At 42.0% G+C, this 23,547-nt stretch overlaps 1 protein-coding gene across 1 annotated transcript in view; it reads right to left on the bottom strand.

Annotated features, from left to right (window-relative positions):
• The window catches only part of LOC132825911 (potassium channel subfamily T member 1-like), a 428,710-nt gene that overhangs the window by 381,840 nt on the left and 23,323 nt on the right, over positions 1–23,547 (bottom strand). The window contains exon 2 of the mRNA XM_060841534.1: positions 20,614–20,775. Within this exon, the coding sequence (XP_060697517.1) occupies positions 20,614–20,775 (162 nt within the window). The remainder of the gene's footprint in view (positions 1–20,613; positions 20,776–23,547) is intronic.

Below are 23,547 nucleotides of genomic sequence, written 5' to 3'. Positions count from 1 at the left end.
ATAGGGTGCCTCCTCCTCCTCCTCCTCCTGATCATTTCATGATCGTGTCTGACTGGTACAGAGAGACCGCCGCTCTGAATGCTTTCTTGGGAACCGGTTTGTCTGAGCCTGAGCTGCCTGCGTAATGCCTGCAATTTGAGAGGCGTAAATTTTCACTCTTCAATGATTTGAGGCAATGTTGCAGCCTTTTGTTCATCCGCCAGCAATAGACTGGCTGCACCTGGTCACTGAGAGAGAGTGAGGAGCCTTCTTAATCGTTAATGCCTCCACCCTAACAGAGGCAGGTTGTTCCATTTAGTTAAAATTTGCAAAAAGCAAGGACACTGAAATAAATGATCTGGTCAATCCCTTGTTCCTGTTGGAGGACGTTTGCTGGTGAGTAAATTAGTTGCCTCAACTGTACAAACATATCTCATTTTGTAAAGCACTATGGGACATCCTGTGGTTTTGAAAGGTACTACGCAAATGTAAATGTTTCTTCCTTTATTTAAAATCAAAAGTAAACTATTCATGCAACCACAGACCAAATGGTCTACTTTTTTTCCCCTGATGCTTTTGTGAAGCCAATTATGCAAGGTTGTGAGAGAGTGTGGCCAGGGAGAAGTCTATGCCTCCAGAAGAGAAAGAGGGAGAACATTGGCTTAAAATATAAACCAAATTGCAATCTCTTCCTTCATTGCAAGATGATTTTTCTGTGGAATGTTTTTAGTTTCAACCAACAGATGTAGTGTGAAAGAATTAAAGGAACAGAAAATATAATCAAGCCTTCATTGTGCATAGTTAATATGCATTTAACAAAGACATTGCATGAGGCAATAATTTGACAGAAGCCATAAAAACATTATATTAAACCTTACCAATATAAAATGGAACACTTATTAAAAACTTGCTCATGCTGTGTGAGTGATGATAACAGGGGCAGCCTATCCCTAATAGCCAGGAGAAAGTGAGGACTGCAGATGCTGGAGATCAGAGTCATGAGAGTGGTGCTGGAAAAGCACAGCAGATCAGGCAGCATCCGAGGTACAGGAGAATCAATATTTCAGGCATAAGCCCCATAAGGTTTCTGATGAAGAGTTTATGCCCAAAACGTCGATTCTCCTGCTCCTCAGATGCTGCCTGAAATGCTGTGCTTTTCCAACACCGCACTCTCGACTTATCCTTTGAGGAATGGATGTTAAGCATAGGTCTGAACATTAACACAGCACTTCTTGGAAATACTTCGAGGAAAAATATCGAACAATGCATTTTCAGCCGATATTAATAAGGGAATTGATTGAAGGCATCCAGAAAGCACAACGCTGCAGTGGTGCAGTTTCAATCAACTTCTTGTGTTGAGGAATCAATCGTTTGGTGGGGGAAAAATATAAATGAGGAAGCCAGAAGAGGAAATCAAACAGAAAGCAAATAGTTTTTGCTTTCTTAGTGGGTAAATGACAATCTCAATGGGAATATCCAGAATCTGAAGAGACGTACTGATAGAAATGTTCAAGATCATTAAAAGTGCAGCTTTGAATCAAATGAATAATTTCCCAGACTGTTCTATATCTGTGACATCTCACGTCGAAGTGTGAGAGATTTTGTACAGGAACAGCTGGATTGCATGTCACAATCATTATGTTAATGTGACTGACATAAAGAGGGTCCCGTAAACATTTCTGTTCGATTCTCTGCCAGCAGTTGGTGATTTTTCTGGTTTCCCCAGGGACCTGAAAACGATGACGTGTGTACAAACATGAGAAAGTAACAATACTGTAAATATTCAAGGAAATTGGAGGGATTGTGACTGTGTGAATGGGCGGAAAACCTAGACGTTGTGGATAAGCAGAATTTAAATCCAATTACAGGCAGTGTCCAATTAGCTTAAAGGAAGGGAGGAATAAAAGGTTGATATTAAACCCAGGAAATGGACAAACATCCTGTTTTACAGTAACTGTTATGGTGTGATTTCTGACCATCAGGGACTGTGCTATCAGAAACAGATGGAAACAGTACCAACATATTGCAGTATAACCTGAAGTCAACCTCACTGATGGCAGACCAGTGAAGAAGTGTAACATCTCATAGCCTTACACTGGATGCTCTACACTAGTGATTTTATGCCAGTTTCACATGTTTGAAAATGTAACCCCAAAACTATATAGTTTATCCCAAACCAGACATCAGGTTGACACTAGAACTACATTCATAATCTGAGAATTAGGGCCAGACCATTCAGGGAGATAGTAGGAAGCATTTTCATACACAAAGCATGACAGATGTTGGGACAACCTTCCAAGATTGTGGCAGAGTAGTTCGCTACAGCTGGAGCTCCTCCATCTGTTCTTTCTTTTGAAATGCCTAACTTTAAACTTAATCAGAGGGGGGCAACTCCCGGAGTGGAGGCGGTCACAGGTGAGTCCCAGACCAGGCCAGGCTGGGGACGCAGGCCCTGGAGGGGAAGCCCAGACAGGAGGCCACTGCGGGAGGAGAGTCACACATTGGGGGTCAGTGCTGGCAGAGCAGTCCCTGACTGTGGGCCAGTACAAGGAGGGGGGTCCCTGACTGTGGGTCAGTACAAGGAGGGGGGTCCCAGACTGGGGGTCAGTGTAGGGAGGAGAGTCACACATTGGGGGTCAGTGCGGGGAGGGGAGTCTCAGACTGGGGTCAGTGCGGGGAGGGGGGTCCCAGACCGGGGGTCAGTGCGGGGAGGGGGTTCAAGACCGGGAGTCAGTGCAGGGAGAGGGGTCCCAGACTAGGGGTCAGTGCGGGGAGGGGGGGTCCCAGACCTGGAGTCAGTGCAGGGAGGGGGGTCCCAGACCTGGAGTCAGTGCAGGGAGGGGGGTCCCAGACCTGGAGTCAGTGCAGGGAGGAGGGTCCCAGACTAGGGGTCAGTGCGGGGAGGGGGTCCCAGACCTGGAGTCAGTGCAGGGAGGGGGGTCCCAGACCTGGAGTCAGTGCAGAGAGGGGGGTCCCAGACCTGGAGTCAGTGCGGGGAGGAGGGTCCCAGACCGGGGGTCAGTGCAGGGAGGGGGGTCCCAGACCGGGGGTCAGTGCGGGGAAGGGAGTTCCAGATCAGGGGTCAGTGTGGGGAGACGGGGTCCGAGAGTCCCCTCCCCACACTGACCCCCAGTCTGGGACTTGCCTTGTGCACTGGAAGCAAAGCCTGACATTTTGCAGTCCGGCATGGCCTGGAGACATGGCCTGGTGCAGTCTGGAGCTGCTGTGTTGGCATTGACTGGGACAAACGGACTGTAAAAGGAGTACCTTTTTTTTCCCTTTTTATTCTTATGCCAGACTTTTATTTAGTATTCTTTCAATTTTGTACTAAATACATAAGTATCTGTACCTGGGTATCTTGTATCTTAGAAGGCTGCGTAGGTGGTGACATCGTAAACCTTTCACTGCACTCATTCGGATCCACAAAGAGCACTGAATGCTGGATCAGTTCTTAACTTTAAATCTGAGGTAGAAACATTTTTGTTGATTAAAGATATTCAGAGATATGGACCAAAGGCAGGTATATGGAGTTAAGTTATGGATCAGCCATGATATTGTTGATCGGAGGTACAGAACCGAGGGGCTGAATGGCCTTTCCTAAGCCATAATGGAAGTAAATGTAGCTAGCTGCCAAAGTTTGGAAATGACACAATTAGCAGCAAAACATTTGACCCTGATTATTCTAAAATGCAAGGTTGGTTAGGCTGAGCGCTTTAAGATTGGAATATCATTACGGTGAGAGACAGAAGCATTCCGCGAATGAGGACACAAGGAATCGGAGGTGTTGGCCATCTGGCCCATCGAGCCCGCTCCGCCATTCAGTGAGATCACCTATCTTTGCCTTAAAAGCATTCAATAAGGTCACCTCAATTGGGATTCAGGTATCATGCATAAAGGAGGAGAAGTAGCCTGATGTTACAAGCATAAGACTTAATTAGGAGTTCCTGAGGAGTTTCATCATTTTTTGTTTTTGTCTTAGATTTCTAACATCTGCAGTGTTTTAGATTATTGGGTTGGCTTTGGTACAGATTCAATTAAATGTCTCTGGCACAATGCTCTGTAATTAAGGGATAGGTTCTCACATTCCCAAAATTATTGACCGCCGATCTAACTCAAATATTCCAAGGTGAATCGACCCTTGGAAGAACGAAACAGAGCCTCTCAGGATTACAGTGTAACAGTACCGAAGATGCCCCACCACATTCCGAGCAAGTTTCAGAAGGAATTATATCACCTCATTATAATCGATACAACTTGAATACATTTTGCTGTCTTTGCCTGAACTATTGCTGTGAATATCTCATATTTAACAGCCTGATAACCACATTATTGTTCATCAGTTCTATGTCTACCCACCAATTTTGATTGATGCCAGGTGCCAAACTTCATATAACAACTGTTAGTGCTTCAGATGAAACAAGGAAGAAAATAAGCTACTCCAAGCTCAGCAAGTAAACTTACATCCAAAACCTCAACCTGAGCTGCAAACCTTCTCAAAACTCGCCAATAGAGGGAGTTTAAAAGTCAGTAAATAACAGATGATATGTTGGAAGCATCAGTGTACACCACCACAAAGTGGGCCAGCAGGGAAGCAATACCCAGCTTCACACAGCAAAACCATTGCTGGCCAACAGACAGAACTGAGGAGAGGGTGATGTGGAGGAGCCAATGTTGGACTGGGGTGGACAAAATTAAAAATTAGGTTTATTTGGAAGCACTAGCTTTTGGAGCACTGCTCCTTCATTAGGCAGTTGTCCTTCACTGGGTAGGTGAAGGAGCAGTGCACTTTTGGGCTATAACCTAGTGTTGTGTGACTTTTAACTTTGCAGACATTTATCAAACTTAAATCCTCTTTGCTGAAATTCCCAATCTCTACTATTTAGGGAGACAAATTCTGATGGGGGCCATGAACATGTCACTCTGCTGTAGGAAGGATATTATTAAACTGGAAAAGGTGCCAAGAGAAATTTACAACCATGTTACCGAGACTGAATGGTTTCAGTAATAAGGAGAAGCTGGATAGACTGGGACGTTGCTCCCACTGGAGCATATGAGGCCGAGGGGCAGCTCTGAAGAGGTTTATAAATCATGAGGGTCGTAGATAATAGACAATAGACAATAGACAATAGACAATAGGTGCAGGAGTAGGCCATTCAGCCCTTCGAGCCTGCACCGCCATTCAATATGATCATGGCTGATCATTCCTAATCAGTATCCAGATAAGATGAATAGGATATTGGGAGAAGGCAAGAAAATGAGGGTGAGGAGAATATCAGCCATGAACGAATGGCGGAGCAGATTCAATGGGCCGATTGGCCTAATCCTGCTCCTGTATCTTATGAACTTATGAAAGCTTGTCAGCATGGGCGTGTTGGGCTGAATGGTCGTTTCCATGCTGTATACCTCTATGACTCTGTGTAACACTTTTAATGTGTGGTTTGATGTACATCGGGGTGTGGATTAAAGACAGTCTGATCAAGGAGAACAATAAAGTTAAAAATGGTCTTTAGACATACACTTTAAAGTAACATTGTTTATGATAGATTAATTCAGCCTGGTCATCACAGATACACAAGGATGTGATCTTATATTTGATTAGGGATTAAGTTACCTTCTTTTTATTATTCACCTCCACCTGCTCTTTCAGTCTAGAATGTTTCTTTGAGTTCATATAATTCTGCTGACACTGTGCTAGTCATGCTCAGAGGAGCTGTTCCACAAAATCACTGAGAAGTTGTTCTAGGATCCTGAACCCTTATTAGATTAGATTAGATTGCTTACAGTATGGAAACAGGCCCTTCGGCCCAACAAGTCCACACCGACCCGCCGAAGCGCAACCCACCCATACCCCTTACCTAACACTAGGGGCAATTTAACATTGCCAATTCACCTGACCCACACATCTTTGGATTGTGGGAGGAAACCAGAGCACCCGGAGGAAACCCATGCAGACACGGGGAGAACGTGCAAACTCCACACAGTCAGTTGCCTAAGGTGGTTACAATTTCACAATGCTTTCTGACTGTATCAAAAGCATGAACATCTTCAAGATTCATTTAAAAATCCAACAACACCAGGTTATAGACCAACAGGATTATTTGGAAGCACTAGCTTTTGGAGCACTGCTCCTTCAGATAGCAATCATCAGCTACCTGGTGAAGGAGCAGCACTCAAAAGCTAGTGCTTCCAAATAATCCTGTTGGACCATAACCTGATGTTGTGTGATTTTTAACTTAGTCCACCCAGTCCAACATTGGCACCTCCACATCATGTTCATAGCTCTCAAAAGATGCTTTCCATTCAGAGAGTACTGTATTACAGGCCTCCACAAACAACTGATGAAGGGGCAGTGTTCTGAAAGCTAGTGCTTCCAATTAAACCTGTTGGACTATAACCTAGTATTGTGTGATTTTTAACTTTGTACACCCCAGTCCAACACCAGCATCTCCAAATCAGTATTACAGTGTTATGTAAATCTTTCACACCCCACAGTCTCTTAACAAATATGCAGTCAATATACAAAGAGCCAACAAAAATAGACCTACCATTGTCATGAATCTTCTGTACTAAATGCAGCAGTGTGTTAGCACTGTGAATGAATAGTGTACCATGCACAAAATAGTGGTTGCCCCCAGACCTTTTTGTTTTGTTATTAAATTATAGAAAAGAATCCTCTTCTTCTTTTCAGGAAACCTTAGCAAGGGCCCGTATGTATTCCACACAAGCAGCAGTTGTCCATTAGAAGCTAATTTGGAAAAGGCACAGAATAATAAATCTTTCTCACAAATTTTGGCCACCAGCAATCAACAATGGAAGCATAATATAAATGAAAAAAAACTGTGCACAGAAATTACTTTGGCATCGCTGTCCCACAACATGTATATTGTTATGACTGAACTGGGAACTGTGCAGAGATAATCATGTTTCGCAAACTCTCCTAAAATGTACAAAATCCCAGTTAAACCACCAAAATTACTAATTTGCCTGATTGACTGCTATTCAGGACAAAAGTCAGGTTTTGCAATGAACAGACAATAAATTGTTTTATTGTAACCTTTAACAAAAAGCAGAAAAGAAGAATGATTTCTAATCTACTTTTATGTGAGCTTAAACTATACCCCTTCCAAAAAAACCCAAAATACATACAGTCGTTCAGGATGAACCAGACAAAGACAAATGGTTTGATCTGGATACAACAGATTGCAAAAGAATATAGACAGAGTGAACACAATTCTGAAGATCGAAAATCAACTTTTTGATCCTTTCTGGATTTTTAGGACTGATGACATGCTACTGTCTGTAGGGTGACGATCACTCAGAAGTTGATCTTGTTAACCTGCTCTTGTTAGAATTCTTTCTTTGAGGCTGCCTTGGTTTTCTGTCTTTTTCCCCAGAGACAGAGTGAGGGAAAGACATGGGTGATGGATGATTAATGTTTGCAGGCTCTGGATGTTTCTCCAGCTGCCTTGGCACTTACAGCTTTTAATACACTGTAGCTCCACCAACCAGAGGGCTGTCATCGCGCAGGATTTCTTAACTGAACAGACTCTTGGTGCCATTCAGTCTCAATTTCTCCCCTTCATCACGTCAAGGCAGACATTGATAAATTCTTAATCTCGCAAGGAATTAAAGGATACGGGGAGAGTGCAGGTAAGTGGCGTTGAAATGCCCATCAGCCATGATTGAATGGCAGAGTGGACTTGATGGGCCGAATGGCCTTACTTACACCCCTACTTCTTATGGTCTTCTTATGGTTTTAAAAAGCAACGTTGTATTATCAAAAATATACAGCAGTTGGTTCTAACGTTGCAAAGATTTCCAGATATTTCACTCATCACTGTCCAATTTCCATTCCAGTTTCTCATCCCCAAGAAAAAAAAGAAAATAATGGGTCAGACCTGAACTGGGAAGCTCTGTGTATTGCCCTCTTAATCATTTCCTTCTTGGGCACAACTGTTCAAAGTTAGTTACTCAATACGCTGCATTAGAGGCAAGCAGTGTTGAACTGGTAATGTCTCCAGACCAGAAATTCAGACAACGTGTGTGATTTCTGAGGGCATGGGTTCGAATCTTACCTTGGCAGATTGAAATGCAGCAAAATCTGGAGTTAAACGCTCACCTCATGGTGGTTGTGTTATCACTGTTAGTTGTCCTCAGAACTTACTTCATTCTTTAATGTACTTTAGGGAAGGAAATCTGCCATCCTTTTCTGGTCTGACTTTCATAGGACCCCAGACCCACATTTTTAGATTAAATTCCCTACAGTATGGAAACAGGCCCTTTGGCCCAACAAGTCCACACTGGCCCTCTGAAGAGTAAACCACCCAGATCCATTCCTTTACTCTATATTTACCTCTGACTAATGCATCTAACAGTATGGGCAACTTAGCATGGACAACTCACCTGACCCGCACATCTTTGGACTGTGGGAGGAAACCGGACTACCTGGAGGAAACCCACGCAGACACGGGGAGAATGTGTGAACTCCGCAACGACAGTCACCCAAGGGAGTTGTCAAACCCAGGTCCCTGGCGCTGAGGCAGCAGTGCTAACCACTGAGCCATTGTGCCACTCACATTGATGTGGTTGGTTCTGAAATGTCCTCTAGTCCTAACAGGGACGAGAAATAAATACTGGTCTAGCCAGTGATGGCTGTAAGAACTCATGTTTTAAAAGCACAAGCTGATAGGTCACAATCAGAGCAATGGATTAGATGAGTCATAAATCAAGTGTAGCTCCTTTACCAAAGAAACTTAAGGATAAGGAGGAAACCCAGAGGCAGACTAAAGTGAAGATGCTTTAAACACAGGCAGATAGAGAAAGAGTTTAAAAAATAAGAAAATTGCATAATTCAAAAATGATAAGAAATTTAAAATTTGATCCTGTTAACACCTTTGAAGAACAATTTACTAGCTGCAAAAAAAAACTCCACAAATTAAATGTTCAGTTTCAGCATGAGAAAAGTTGATTGGCACTGCAGTAATAATGATTATGTTCTTAAAAAGGAAATGTTTTCATTACCAGATATTACAGTCAAAGAGTCATTGAGGTCTATAGCAAAGAAAAAGGCCCTTCAGCCCATCACATCCATGCCAGTCATAAGCAAATATCTAACTATTCTAATCCCATTTTCCAGCAAGGCTTGGCATCACAAGTCCATATCTAAATACTTCTTAAAGGTGATGAGTGTTTCTGCCTCCACCATGCTTACAGGCAGTGAGTTTCAGATTCCCACCATCCTCGATGAAAAAGGGTTTTTTGCACAATTCTTCTAATTGTTCTGCTCCTTATGTTAAATCTGTAGCCCCAGTCATTGATAGCTTCCCCAAGGGGAAAAGGGGTGCCAATTTAAGGCTGAGATAAGGAGAATTATTTTCTCTCAGAGGATTGTGTGCCTTTGGAACTCCTTGCCACAGAGAACTGTGCAGGCAGAGTCCTCGTGTTTATTTAAGGCTGAGATTATTCTTGATCACTCGAGCAATCAAGGGTTACAGGGAAAATGCAGGAAAGTGGATGTGAGGAATGTCAGATCAGCCATGATCTCGTTGAATGGTGGAGCAGGCTCGAGGGGCTGAATGGCCTCCTCCTGTTCCTCTTTCTCATGGTCTTATGGTCTCTCTGTGTGGACCCTCATTTTCTGTGGTGAGTTTAACTGGCAATTAGTGTACAAATTCAATAATTTTTTCGCACTAAGAACATACTACCTTGTGGAAGGAACTGAGAGTGACATAACTCGATTGGTAAGTTTGGGACATTTACAAGCCAAGGCATGAATTTGCAAGTCAGTTTACACATAAATAACTGCCTAATGCAACTACTCTTGAAGGAAAACAAACCCCTGGTCCTGAATTTCTCCTCCATCTTTCCCACCACAAATTGGAATTTTCCACAGGTTCCTTTTGTTTGATCTTGTTCAAACATAGAGCCTTGAGATTCTACCAGTAAAATAAATCTCAGCCTCCCTTAGGACTATCTGCATTATTAGAACAATAACGTATTTCATGCAAAAATAGCAAGGAGACAATAAAACCAATAAATGCAATGTTTAGCACAGCACGATTGCTCAGTGGTTAGTACAACTACATCACAGCGGAAGGGACCTGGGTTCAAATCCACCCTTGGTGGACTGTCTGCATGGAATTTGCACATTCTCCCCGTATCTGTGTGGGTTTCCTCTCAGAGTCCAAAAATGTGCAGGTTAGGCTGGATAGCCCATAGTGTCCAGGGATGTAGAAATGCAGGGTGACATGATTTGGGTGGGCTGTTCTTTGAAGGGTTGGCGTGGGCTTGATGGGCTGAATTGCCTGCTTCAACACTGTAGGGATTCTATGCAAAAATGTCCTTGAAGACAGAATGAGCAATGCCTTTTATTCTATTAATTGCAAAAAAATTGGAGCCAAAAATTTACAAAACCTATTCAGAGGCAGAAAAGAGAAATTTTCCAGTAACTGAAGATTAAAAGGACTCCCAGTGAAGAGTATTTTTAGAAACAATATCTAGTGTGGACAACATGTAATTAACCAAATATTAAGACTGAAAAAAGTAAATATATTTTTCCAATCTTCCATTTTTTAAACAACAAATTTTATAGGTTATGTGATCATTTATGTTTTATGCACAAATTAGTCATCATATTTACCTATACTGCAATTCTCACTACATTTCGAAAAGTACCTCATTGACTGTAAAGCTCTTTGGCAGAGCCTAAAGATGCTAGAAGTGCTCCTAACAGCATATGCTCTTTTGCTACTTCACTACAAAATCCATTATGTGGGAATATCCAGGTCTTTGCTGTATCTATTGTGTTATTATCTTCCTGTCCTCCACTTTAATTAAACACAGGAGTCAGCCGCACACACGATTATAAAGCAACTCCTACTCACCACAAAAGCAACTTCCATTTGGTTCGGCAAAGTGAAGGGATTAAGAGAAGCTAATGAGCAGTGAAGCAGCAAGTGAATATACAGGCACCAGTTGCAGTGATGAACATTAAAGCTGGGGGAGGCAGCTTGCTTAGGTAGAGCTGTGTGAAAGGATGGGAGATGGGAACGTAGGCAGGACCAACCGTCTAATGGGAGAGGAGTCAAGGCAATGGCAAGGTGGGTTTCATGGATGGGTTTAGGTTTGAGGAGGCCCTAAGCTAAGTTATGAGAAAATTAAAGAGAAAGTAAAAGGTTCATGGCAAGGATAGAGAAACAATATTTGGCTTGATGAGATAGCAAACAGGGAAAATATTGAATCCATGGTTTCAACTCTACTAAAAGAAACTATTTTGCTAACCTACTTAATATGGTTTCTATTACTATTCCTAGTTCAATTGTTGGCTCGCAAAGTCTATACCTGGAATTTTAATGGCGTATTGTACATTCACCTTCTAACATCAATGAGTGGACCTACACCCCCAAACAGGTGGCTCATCAAAACCTTTTCAGAGTAATTAGAAATGGTCAATAAATGTTGCCAAGCCCACATCTTTCAAACTGATAGATTTTTTTTGTAAAAAAAACACATTATTTATAGGATTAATTATCATCTGACATTTGTCTATATCAGTTACTGATCGGCCAACCAACCAGAGAGGTATTTAATCAATTTAATGCTTTTTGGACAACCAACTCCTCACTAACAATTAGTCACTGCAGAGAACAATGTATTAATAAGTACAGAAAATGCACAAAGATTCCCTTCGACATGTTACCTCAGCTTCTCTTTTCTCCAGTTAGAAAGTTTTATCCTTCCCTATTTTCATTCGCTCTACATAGTTCTCTCATAGGGATATCCACATGAATTCTTTTCTTCATCCCCTCCCCCAAGGCTACCCACATCTATTTTATTCTACCTCATCAGGCTTCTAAACTTTTCTCCTCATCTCAGTCTCTATGTATTGATGAATCGACAAACTAAAGACAATTTTACCATCAATTGATCATACATCACATACAAATGCGAAGATGAAAATGGTCTTGGAAAGCTTCAATCTATATTACAGATTGACTTGATCGCTTTCCTCAGATCAGAAGATTCTAGTTTCAAACTTCACTTCACAATCTTTCTCCACATTGGCAATTTGGGGTACAACTCTTTAGAAAAGTGTTGAACTGGAGGACCTGAGGACAATCTCCTAGTCAATATTCCGCCCACGGCCACAAAAAAACAAATTACCTGATCAAGCATCTCTCTTGCAAAGTCCTGCTGTACACAAACTGGCTTCGATATCTAAATACACAACAGACCTAGTCACTTCTAAGAGAAAAGTTTTGTGGTTTGGGATACAATAATTACAAAAACAAAGTGATAAATGATATTCTCTGTGGCCAGGTAAATTAATAATATGGGTTAGATCCACTATCTGGGGATAATTTAGATTTAGGTTCTGGATTACCAGCCTGATCAACTACTTTGCACCATTCACTTCTCAACCACAATTCATTCTGGCTTGTTGACGGCCAAGGCTGCTCTGGATCATGATGTAATCGGTCAGCACCCTGGACAGCAACTTTAAGCAAAAACTTGCATTTACACAACATCCTTTATAATCTCAGGACAATGGCTTTAAAATACTCTTTCATTAAGTACTTGTTGTAGAACTGCCAACATTACAACATGTATAAGATGGTGTGAGGAGCCAGATTCCTTATCCAATCATAGTTGTTCAATAACCACTTTGACTGGCTCAGTAACCAGTCAATTCTTCCATGATCTATGGGTTTATCTATGAGAATGGCCAATATCCAATTAAATAAATATAATGTTTGCATTTTTGAGCTCAAGAAGTAAACAAAAAAGTATAGACTGTTTACCCTAAAACAAGAATTCTTCAGCCATGATTTATACTGAAATAGCACAAAGGTGGTGGTGCAAGCAGGAGATCAATTATTTCAGGCCCAGGGCACAGCAGCAGGGTTTCCCCAGTGCTGTTTGTTAAGTCTTCAGCTGCTCATCCATAGCCTTTCCTTCATGATGAGGATGGCCATTGCTGATTGCGCTTTTTGCAGTTCCATTCACAAATCCTCACATAGGCATAATCATAGAATCATACAGCATGGAAACAGTCCCTTCAGTCTAGCCAGTCCACACCAACCATGTTCCCAAAGTAAACTAGTCCCACTTGCCTGTGCTTGGCCCAAATCCCTCCACACATGTAGCAAGACCTGGGCAACAGTCAAACGTTGGCTGAAAGGTAGACTTTTGCACAAAGAAAACAGGCAATGACTATCTCCTAATCATCTCCCTTTGACATTCAAGAACATTCTCATCACTGACTTCTCCCACTATCAACAACTTGATGTTTACCCCTTAATCAGTGCCTTAACTAGACTATTCACATAAACATTGCACCACAGTTTGAATACTCCATAACAAGTAACTCAACTCCTGACTTGCCAAAGCCTCTCCACAATCTACAAAGTGTAAGGAAGGACTGTGATGGGATAATTCCCACTTGCCCAGATGAGCTCCGACAACACTCCAGAAGATAGAACATAGAAAAGTACAGCACAGAACAGGCCCTTTGGCTTACGATGTTGTGCCAAGGATTAATCCTAATGTAAAATAAAATAACCTTACCTTTGCACCCCTCAATTCACTGCTGTCCATGTGCCTGTCCAGCAGGTGCTTAAAATGTCCCTAATGACTCTGCTTCCACCGCCACAGCTGGCAACGCATTCCATGCATTCACAACTCTTTGTATAAAGAGCCTACCTCTGAGTCTCCTCTCTATCTTCCTCCTAATATCTTAAAACTATGACCCCTTTCCCCAGTCAATCTTGCCCTGGGGAAAAGTCTCTGGCTATTGACTCTGTCCATGCCTCTCATTACCCTGTAAATCTTGATCAGGTCATCTCTCTTCCTCCTTTTCTCCAGAGAGAAAAGTTCAATCTTAGTCAACCTCTCTTCATAGAACAAGCTCTCCAGTCCAGGCTGCATCCTGGCAAACCTTCTTTGCACCCTCTCCAAAGCCTCTGTATCTTTCCTATAGTTGGACAATCAGAACTAGACACAATATTCCAAGTGTGGTCTCACCAGGGATTTGTACAGCTGCCACAAAACCTCGCAGCTCTTAAACTCATTCCCCTGTTAATGAAAGCCAAAACACCATATGTTTTCTTAACAACCCTATCCACTTGGGTCGCAACTTTGAGACATCTATGTACTTGAACACCATGATCCCTCTGTTCCTCCACACTGCCAAGAATCCTGTCTTTAATCCTATATTCAGCATTCAAGAAGCTTGAAAAACACTTACAGAGCGAACTGCTGGGTTAGTGCCCCAACCACCACCTTAAATGTTAATTCATTCCACCACCAGTGCATAGCGATTTCAACACGAATTATTTGCAAGATGTACTGCAGTAACTCACCAAGGCTTCTCTGATAGCAGCTGCCAGGCCCACGCCAGAGGACAGCAAGCAGGTAGGGGCATCACCATATATAAGAGACACTCTAACTAATACCATCCTAGCACAGGAAATGTCATCAATACCATCTTCATGATCACTGGGCCCAAATCCTGTAAGCTCATACCCAACACCATTCTGGGTGTACCCATATCACTTGAACACAAGAATGCAAGGGGCTTGTCACCACTTTTCAAGGGAACTTGGAGATGAGTAACCAGTTCTATTCTTGTCACCCAGTGATGCATATCAGAAAAGCCTTTACATTCTCTTTAGGCTCAATGTAGTTTTGATACTGGACTAATAATCCAGAAACCTCAGCTAACAATTTATAGACAAGAGTTAAAATCCCATCTTGACAGCTGAGGAATTTAAATCCAGTCAATTCAATAAATGTGGAATTCAAAAGGCTGAGTTTCAGTAGTGGAAATCTCAGACAGTTGGAAATGCCCAACAGGTTCACAAGTGCCTTTTAGAGAAGAGAATCTGCCACCCGTATCCACTCTAGTCCACATGTGTCTCATGACTCACAAATGTAGTTGAATCTGAAGAGACCTCAGACATGGCCAGGCAGGTTACTGCATCCATTGAGATAGCTCAGCACCTTCTCCTCAGAGTCAGTGAGAAATAGTCAAGAACTGCTGGCCAACACGATGACAGCCTCATCCTGTGAATGGATTTATAAATTCTGCTTTCTATAGTTGTTTGCTACAGAAGTTAAAATAGAGGAGGAGATGCAAGTCTATGCTATGGAAACCCCACACCCAATGCAGGGGACTGAACGGCGCAATCACATGGTGTAGCCTCATTGTACCTCTGATGCATCCAGATAATGACAAGTTGAAAGCCTCTCAATTTGTTGTACGGATCCAGTGCAAACTGAATTCGATTAGTCTCAGAACAGCTTTTACCAGGTCTGGAGCAAGGCATGAAGCTGCTTTTGAATCCAGTGAATTTGCAAACTGACTCAGAGTGGCCATAACAGCTGGTGTCAGGAGGTAATGATAAAACATCACGCTAGTGATACCGCTATATAAGGTGTTATTCTAATGCTGTCATTACGTAATAAAGTTAGGGTAAAGCAGAGTGAGCAGCTATTGGATTTAATATGTGCAATGTCTGTTTGGGGAAAACTGGTTGATTAGTGTGGAGTCCCTAAACTGAAGCTGATATTCCATTTCACATCTTTCATAATATAATATAATAAATATAATAAAAGTATAAAATATAATAAAAGTAATGAGTCAATAAACTTAGAGATCAACAATCTCCTTTGAAGCCAAACAGACCTTCACATTGCACACAACTTCAGCTCCACTCAGTGATAGAAACTTACTGAGATATGCACAAGCCATGTTGTGATAAAGCAAACTGATTATTTGTACAGTTTAGTTCCTAACAGAACAGTATGTACATTTTGTAAATCTCAAAAAAAACTATAATATGTACTTTTTACGTAGGGTTCATGTACACAAGATAACAGATGTCTAAAAATGATCCCAGGTAGTAAATGAACATAGGTGTTTTACTTCTGCTTAGACAGTTACAGAACCCCAATTCTGTTACTTCCGTATTTTCTAATCATTTTTATTTTCAGAGCAGTATACATCATAAGGAGCAGTACACTAACTTCAAGCTTCATGTTCAAGTTCCTTGCAATATATAAATGTTTTGAAGGTGTATTACATGATATAGAATAAAGTTTTGGTTAATTTAAGTAAGGCAAACTTCAGGGTTCATTCAACAGTAACCACATCATGGGATCTCTGTTACAATTGATATCAAAGTGAAATATTGCTGTAAGTATTAGTTTAAAATATTAACATTGTTTCAAATTTGGCTTCAGCCATTATCCTCCCCACGCTAGAATACACAAAAATATAAACCTGAAAAAGTGCTTTCCATAAAAGGTCAAATTAACTTGATTCAGAAGCTACTTAAAATAGTTTGCTTACAGCACTGTGGGTAACAACAGTCAAGGTCAGAAAATAAAGTGTATGATTGCAAGCACAAGCCTTGAAAGGAGACAACTATGAAAGACATCAGTTGCTGACAGCCAACTAAATCATTCTATTAAAACATATCCAAATTTGTCTCCATATTTGTCAATACATTTCATTTAATACATGTAAATTACAAATGTGCATTTTTGCAAATATATGTTAAATATTAAATTTCTCTTAAAATTATACTGTTATATTCTCCTTACCCTCCCATACTGTTCTCAAACCAAGAAAGATGACATTTGACTTGCGCCTAGGTCTTTGCAGTGAAAACATTGGAATTCATAAACAAATGCATGAAGACTGTTTCGTGGCAGTGGGCAGAAACTGGCTTTCAGGCCTTGAGCTTGTGACTAGAGACCAAGACAATGCAGTTGCAACCTATCCAAGCAAGCTGTGATGCAACACACAAGCAAGCCAGCCAGTAAAAGCCTCCAGACTGCATGTGACCTTGTATATTAATACCACTGCAAAACTAAATAAATACCAAGGTCTTCTAATAATTCATCCAGTTGAGCTCTACTACTTAAAAGACCCAAAACAAAGCTGAGCAGAATGAATAACTAAATAGATTTGCCATAGCAGGTTAATTCAAGGCTTCATACTGTTCAAGGGTACAGCTTGTCTACAGGGACTTTAAAATCATTTGGATTACAGTTTGAAAATTTTGTGTAAGGCAGATTAGTCTTAATTTGTTTATTCATCGTCCTCCAACACAGCTTTATTTTTTGGAATATGAAACTTAAAATCTGGCATCCATAAACTAGTATTCACCTTTATCTAGCTAATTTTGAAAAAAAAGTCTTACAATTTTAATTGAAAATAAATTCCTAATTTCAATTACAAATGCCTTCATGTGGCAACAGGCCATATGGGCCATCAAGTGCGCACTAATCCTCCAAACAGCTTCCCACCAACACTCACCCCCTTGCTCTGTCCCTGTAACCCTACATTTCTCCTAGCTTACATAACATGGGCAGTTTAGCACGGCCAATCCACCTAACCTACATATTTTGGACCGTGGGAAGAAACCACAGCACCCAGAGGAAACCCACACAGAATCAGGAAGAACATGTGTATGGAATTTGCACATTTGCCCAAGGGTGGAATCAAACCTGGCACTTGTCCCTGGCACTGTGAGACAGCAGCGTTAACCACTGAGCCACCATGCCATTGTAAGGAATTGGAATTACTTTCTGTAATGCAAGGAAATAAGTTTTTTCATTATAGATCCCCAAGTCTACTTCCTTACTGTGTGCACAAGAGTGCAATAAAGACACAGTGCTCTATAAAACCCGTTATATTTGCTCTTCTGCATGAACTTAAGTTCTTGGAACAGTCTGTTCCCCAACATGGACGCTGCCTTTATTTCCTGTGCAGAGTCAAATCTGGCCCCCAAAACCAAGGAGAATTTCTTAACTCAGACAAAGTGGTGCATTAAATGATATAATGCATTGAAATGAAAACTGAACAAAGATGCAACTTTGTACCATCCATAAATGCCTCCAGCAAACCATAAATAACTGAGCCATAGGGAATTCAGCGCTGAAAATGTGGTGCTGGAAAAGCACAGCAGGTCAGGCAGCATCCAAGGAGCAGGAGAGTCGACGTTTCGTGCATCAGCCCTTCTTCAGACTCATGCACGAAATGTCGACTCTCCTGCTCCTTGGATGCTGCCTGACCTGCTGCGCTTTTCCAGCAACACATTTTCAGATCTGATCTCCAGCATCTGCAGTCCTCACTTTCTTCTCCATAGGGAATTCACACAGGAAAGACCACTAACTCCATCATTGATCCAATATTGGGAAACTCACTGAAATCATTTTCACAATAAATTCAGAAAATACACATAAAACAAATTAAAAGTATGCAATTAAACCTACCTCCATATTATGTAATGATAGATCTGTCTGTTCTTGTGTTAAAAGTCATCATCAAAATTATGCAGCTAGTAGTGATTTACAAACTGCCAAGTTGGTTCTACATTCTTATGCATTTCAGAACATTCCAGAATCAGAGGATATAATTTTTATTAAACTTGAAATGTTTCCAATGGGATATGTCTCAGTGGTCAGAATTGATAAGTGCTTCTGTGTTAGCTGGTAATGTTTTGAAGATTAGTTTTGTCCTTAAAAAAAGCTGAGAGGTGTCATGAAGAGTGGTAACAGCAATGTGAAAACTGGTACAAGTGATAGATTGGAAAGTGAAGAATGTGAGAAGATCTCATTGAAATGTATAAAATTCTGAGTGTGGAATAATATTTCCCTGGTCAGGTAGCAAGGGGTCACTGTTTCAGCTTATGCTGGGGGTCCTTTTAGTCAAAGATGAGGTGAAATGATTTCACTCAGAAGGCCATGGAGTAAGCCACTGAATATGTTTTAAAAAAAGATAGATTCCTAGAGGTTAAGGTGTCGAGGCATATGGGAAGCAGTGGGAGTATGGGTTAGTTAGAAGATTAGCCTTGATCATGTTGAATGCTGGAGTCGGCTGGGAAAAATGGTCTACTCCTGCTCCTATTTCCCATATTTGTATGTTTATAGGTGATGCTTTATTTATCTTGGAAGGTTGTTAAGTATATTCAATGCTGAGAGAGACATATTTTGAATCAGTAAGAGAATCAAGGGTTATGTGATAAGGCAGAAAACTGGAGTTGAGGATTATCAGATCAGCCAAGATTCCACTGAATGGCCAATTCCTGCTCACACATTTTATGATTTTTATGGCCATGTGATCAAATCATTCCACAGTTATAACAACCACAAGCATAACTGGAGGTAGTGAGTTTTGAGAAGATTTGTAGCTCAGGCTGAGGTTCTGGATGTAATTTAGCTCACTGAGCTGGAAAGTTTGTTTTCAGATGTTTCATCAGTGAGCATCCGATGAAGCACTGGTGCTAGTGACCCACTTTCTATTTTTGTGTTTAAGTTTCCTTGGGCGGGTGATGTCATTTCCTGTGGTGATGTCACCAACCCAAGGAAACTTAAACACATAAATGGAAAGCAGGTCACTAACACCAGTGCTTCACCGGAGGCTCACTGTTGATGTTACCTAGTATGGTGATGAAATATCTGAAAATGAACCTTCCAGCCCAGTGAGCAAACTTACATCCATAACTTCAGATTTTATGCAAAAATCTAACACATTGACCCAAAAAACTTTGTTAGTTTCAGCAATTTACCATTTATAGAAAATAAAAGTAGGTCATTTTGCGTCCCTTGGATCATGACTGAACTTAACCTAATTTATTAGATATATTGCAAATCCCTTGGTAATTTTAACGACATCAATCAATTACTGTCTTAAAAATCTCAACTGATCTAACATCCAATATCTTTGAATAGAACATCCCACGGCCCTCAGTGTGCAAAAGTACATCCTGAAAGCAACCCTACATAGTTCTCATTTTAAAACTCTGCTCTTTGTTGTGCATCAATTTAGTCACTCATTCTGCAATGCTACAAAGTTCCTGTTCTTTATGAACATTTCAAAGTACTGTGTCATTTAATAAAACTGGTGAGTAGTAGTTCTTAATTTCCGTACACAATATTTGGGCTTTGAAAGTTTTTAAGAGATGTGATTCTAACTTGGCTACAGTTACAATTAACAATCATTGATTGCATGAATAATTTCAATCCACATTCCAAACAAAATCAAACCAACAATACACCAACTATTTTACAAATAGCAAAAACAGTAAAAAAGAAAATAAAAATAGCAAATAGTAAAAGATAGCAAATGTGTTTTAAAAATATAATATTCAGTTGAAAATCAAACTATTGAAACTGAGACCAGAGTTAAATCAAAATTACAGTGTTCAGGTCATAAAGTACTGAGAATGCCCTTCAGCCCATCAAGTCTGCACTGACCAGAAAAAATTAGGGAGGGTTGAATCAAACAAGAATCAGATTTGTGTTATAAATAATATTGGCATCTTGGAATTGAAAAAACATTTTACTCAGCTAACTTCTGGCACCCAAAGTCACGTCGCAGTTTGAATGCTCCACACTGAATGAATAACTGGGTGCTGTCTGATTCAATTCTTCCCGGCTTAACAGTTGGATGAAAGCATAAAATAAAAACTCCAAACACATGGTCAGTCGGAAGGGTGATCGTTCAGCAGCCTTTGGGGAACGGTCCAGGATTCAGCACCTTGGACAGCTCCCTGGTAGCAGGGAGACTATCGTAAATCATTGCTGGAACAGGGGAGGGTTCAAGTGAGGATTTCAGGGACTTACCTGTCGTCGTTTTGGAAGGACTGGTCTCCCAAGAGTAAATCCCGGAATCGGTACCTGGGCGGTAGAGGAGGGACATCTGTCTCCAGCTCGTTCATCTTCAGGGACGCGATGTCCAGGATGACTCCGTCGCTGTTGCGGTTCTGGTCGCCGGCTGGGGACAGTCTGTGGACAGAGCGAGAGTCTCGGTGAGACAGAGGGGACCGGCACCGGTAACGCGAGCTCCGCTCCCGGCCCCAGGCGCGCCCCCCGCCCGCCAGCTCCATCCAGGGAAAGCGGCGGCGCGGCGCGGCGGGAGCGCGCCCCGGTCAGGAGTCCGCTCCGGGGGCCAGCAGCGAGCCCCGCGCTCCGAGCAGCGGAGTGCCCGCCCCGGAACCGCAGCGAGAGTCTGGCGGGGTGGGGAGGGGAGGGGAGAGGGGGGAGGAGGGGTGCAGAGACCAGAGGGAGTGCGGGATGGGGCGGGAGCGGAGAGAATGCAGGGAGGTGGGGAAGGAGGGAGTGCACAGGGGGACAAGTGCAGGCACTAGAGAGAGAGAGAGAGCCCGTGGGGAGGGGGGACAGTGCCGAACTGGGAGGGAGTGCGGAATGGAGAGGGGGGGGGGGTGAAGAGGGGGCCGGGAGGGGAGGGGAGAGTGAGTGGGCTGTAGGGAGGGGAGGACAGGGAGAGGCAGGAGGGGAGAGTACCAGGGAGGGGAGTGGGGGACAGCAGACGGCAGAGAGGGGAAGGCACAGGGGTGGTGAGGGGAGGGGGAGGGGGAGGATGAGGAGGGGCAGAGGGGGAAGAGTGGTGGGGAGAGGGGACAGCAGTGAGGAGAGGAGTGGGGAGGTGGAGAAAGAAAATAGGGAAGAAGAGGGGAGGACAGAGTGGGGTGGAGGACAGAGCAAGAGGGGAGGAAGGGAAGAGATTGAGTGAGGAAGGGAAGAAAGGAAGGAGTGAAGGATGGAGAGAGGGAAGGAACAAAAGACAACAAGAGTGGATGAAGAGGGAAGGCAAGTTTGGAGTGAGGGAGGAGAGAACAGAAAGTGTGGGTGGGAAGGAAGAGGAGGGAGGAAAGAGTGGAGGGGGTTTGAAGGTGGGTCTAGAGCAATATTCTATTTGTTGAAGTTTTAAATCAACACTGACAATTTCCTCTTGCATAGAAGCGTCATCAAACTGCTGGGACTACAGTGAGAAAGGCATGAGGCTCTGAACTTGGACACTTCAAAATTCTCTTTGTTACCGTTGTCAGACACAAATGCACCAATTTGATCCTGAAGATTACTGTAAACTCTTGTCTTTTAGTACTCCATATAATAAATGACGTGTACAAGTTAAAAATCTTAATGGCCATAGAGACTGCAAATGGATTGAATAATGTGCTCTACATAGTGATCAAGTTCAGCCTGTGTAAAGGAATGTGTTGTTTGAGGTGCTGTCTCAGGTGAAAAGTTAAATTGAGACCCTCTCTAATCTCGACAATGCACATGAATGTGCATGTGGCACCGCTTAAAGGTTAGAGGAATTCCCTCAATACATTCCCAATAATTATCCCTCATCCATTATTAAAACAAATTATCCAATTATTTATATTGTTAAATATATCATTGTTTTGAATGTAATTTCAACAATTCACTGACTAAATTAATCAAAAGGTCACACTGGGCTAGGGAACTGATTACTAGTCATTAACAATGTTTACTTCAATAAATGAATATTTACATCATTATTCTCGAGGCTTTAGCAGTCAACATCATATTAAATGGCAAGGCCGGCTCAATGAGCTGAATGGCCTTCTCCTGTTTCAATGTCCCCATTTTTGGAGCTGTATTATATATCAGCTGCTGTTTATCCCACATGCACTGGCTACAATTGCAAATTCTTTGGTATTTGTAGAATATTTTGGATGACTTATTTTTCTTTTCTACATGCATAATCTCATTATTATCTGCATTGGTTCAAGCGTTCTTTTAAAATATCTAATTTTACCGGCCCAGTGAATTGCTGCAGGACAATCTCTCATTATGTGGTTGGGTAGATTTATTTGTGTACTTATCAGTTCTGAGGCAGAGTCACTGGAAGTGAGACAATAACCCTGTTTCTCGCTCCTCAGATGCTGTCAGACTTGCTGAGTTTCTCTCGTAATTTCTGTTTTCATTTCAGTGTCTGTAGTTCTTTGTTTTATTATTTTTATTAAATCAGCTCAAAGTGATTGTTATAGAGTCAGAGTTACACAGCACAGAAACTGACTCTCAGGTCCAACAAGTCCATGCCTACCAAGTTCCCAAACTAAACTAATTCCACCTGCCTGCACTTGGCCCGCATCCTTCCAAACCTTTCCTATTCATGTACTTATTCAAACATTGTAACTATACCTGCATCCACCACTTCCTCTGGCAGTTCACTCCATACGTAAGCCATTGTGTGAAACAAATTGCCCCTCATGTCTTTTTTAAAGTCACTCCTCTCTCACCTAAGAAAAAGCTCCTAATCTTGAAGTTCCCCCACTCTCGGGAAAAGATACCTGCTGTTCACCTTTTCTACTACCCTCACGATTTTATGAATCTCTATAAGGTCATCCCTCAATGTTCCACGGTCCAGTGAAAACAGTCCTAGTCAATCCAGTTTCTGTGTATAACTCAAAGTCTCAATTCCTGGAAACATTCTGGTAAATCTCTTCTGAACCCGACTCAGGCGACTGACTGTGTGGAGTTTGCACGTTCTCCCCGTGTCTGCGTGGGTTTCTTCCGGGTGCTCCGGTTTCCTCCCACAATCCAAAAATGTGCGGGTCAGGTGAATTGGCCATGCTAAATTGCCCATAGTGTTAGGTAAGGGGTAAATGTAGGGGTATGGGTGGGTTGCGCTTCGGCGGGTCAGTGTGGACTTGTTGGGCCGAAGGGCCTGTTTCCACACTGTAAGTAATCTAATCTAATCTAAGTAATCTAATCTAATCTAATCTC

This window comes from Hemiscyllium ocellatum, chromosome 21 (assembly GCF_020745735.1).
Source record: "Hemiscyllium ocellatum isolate sHemOce1 chromosome 21, sHemOce1.pat.X.cur, whole genome shotgun sequence".
Taxonomy (NCBI): Eukaryota; Metazoa; Chordata; class Chondrichthyes; order Orectolobiformes; family Hemiscylliidae; genus Hemiscyllium; species Hemiscyllium ocellatum.
The sequence above is the reverse complement of the archived record's forward strand: the minus strand, read 5'-3'. Positions and strand labels throughout refer to the sequence as shown.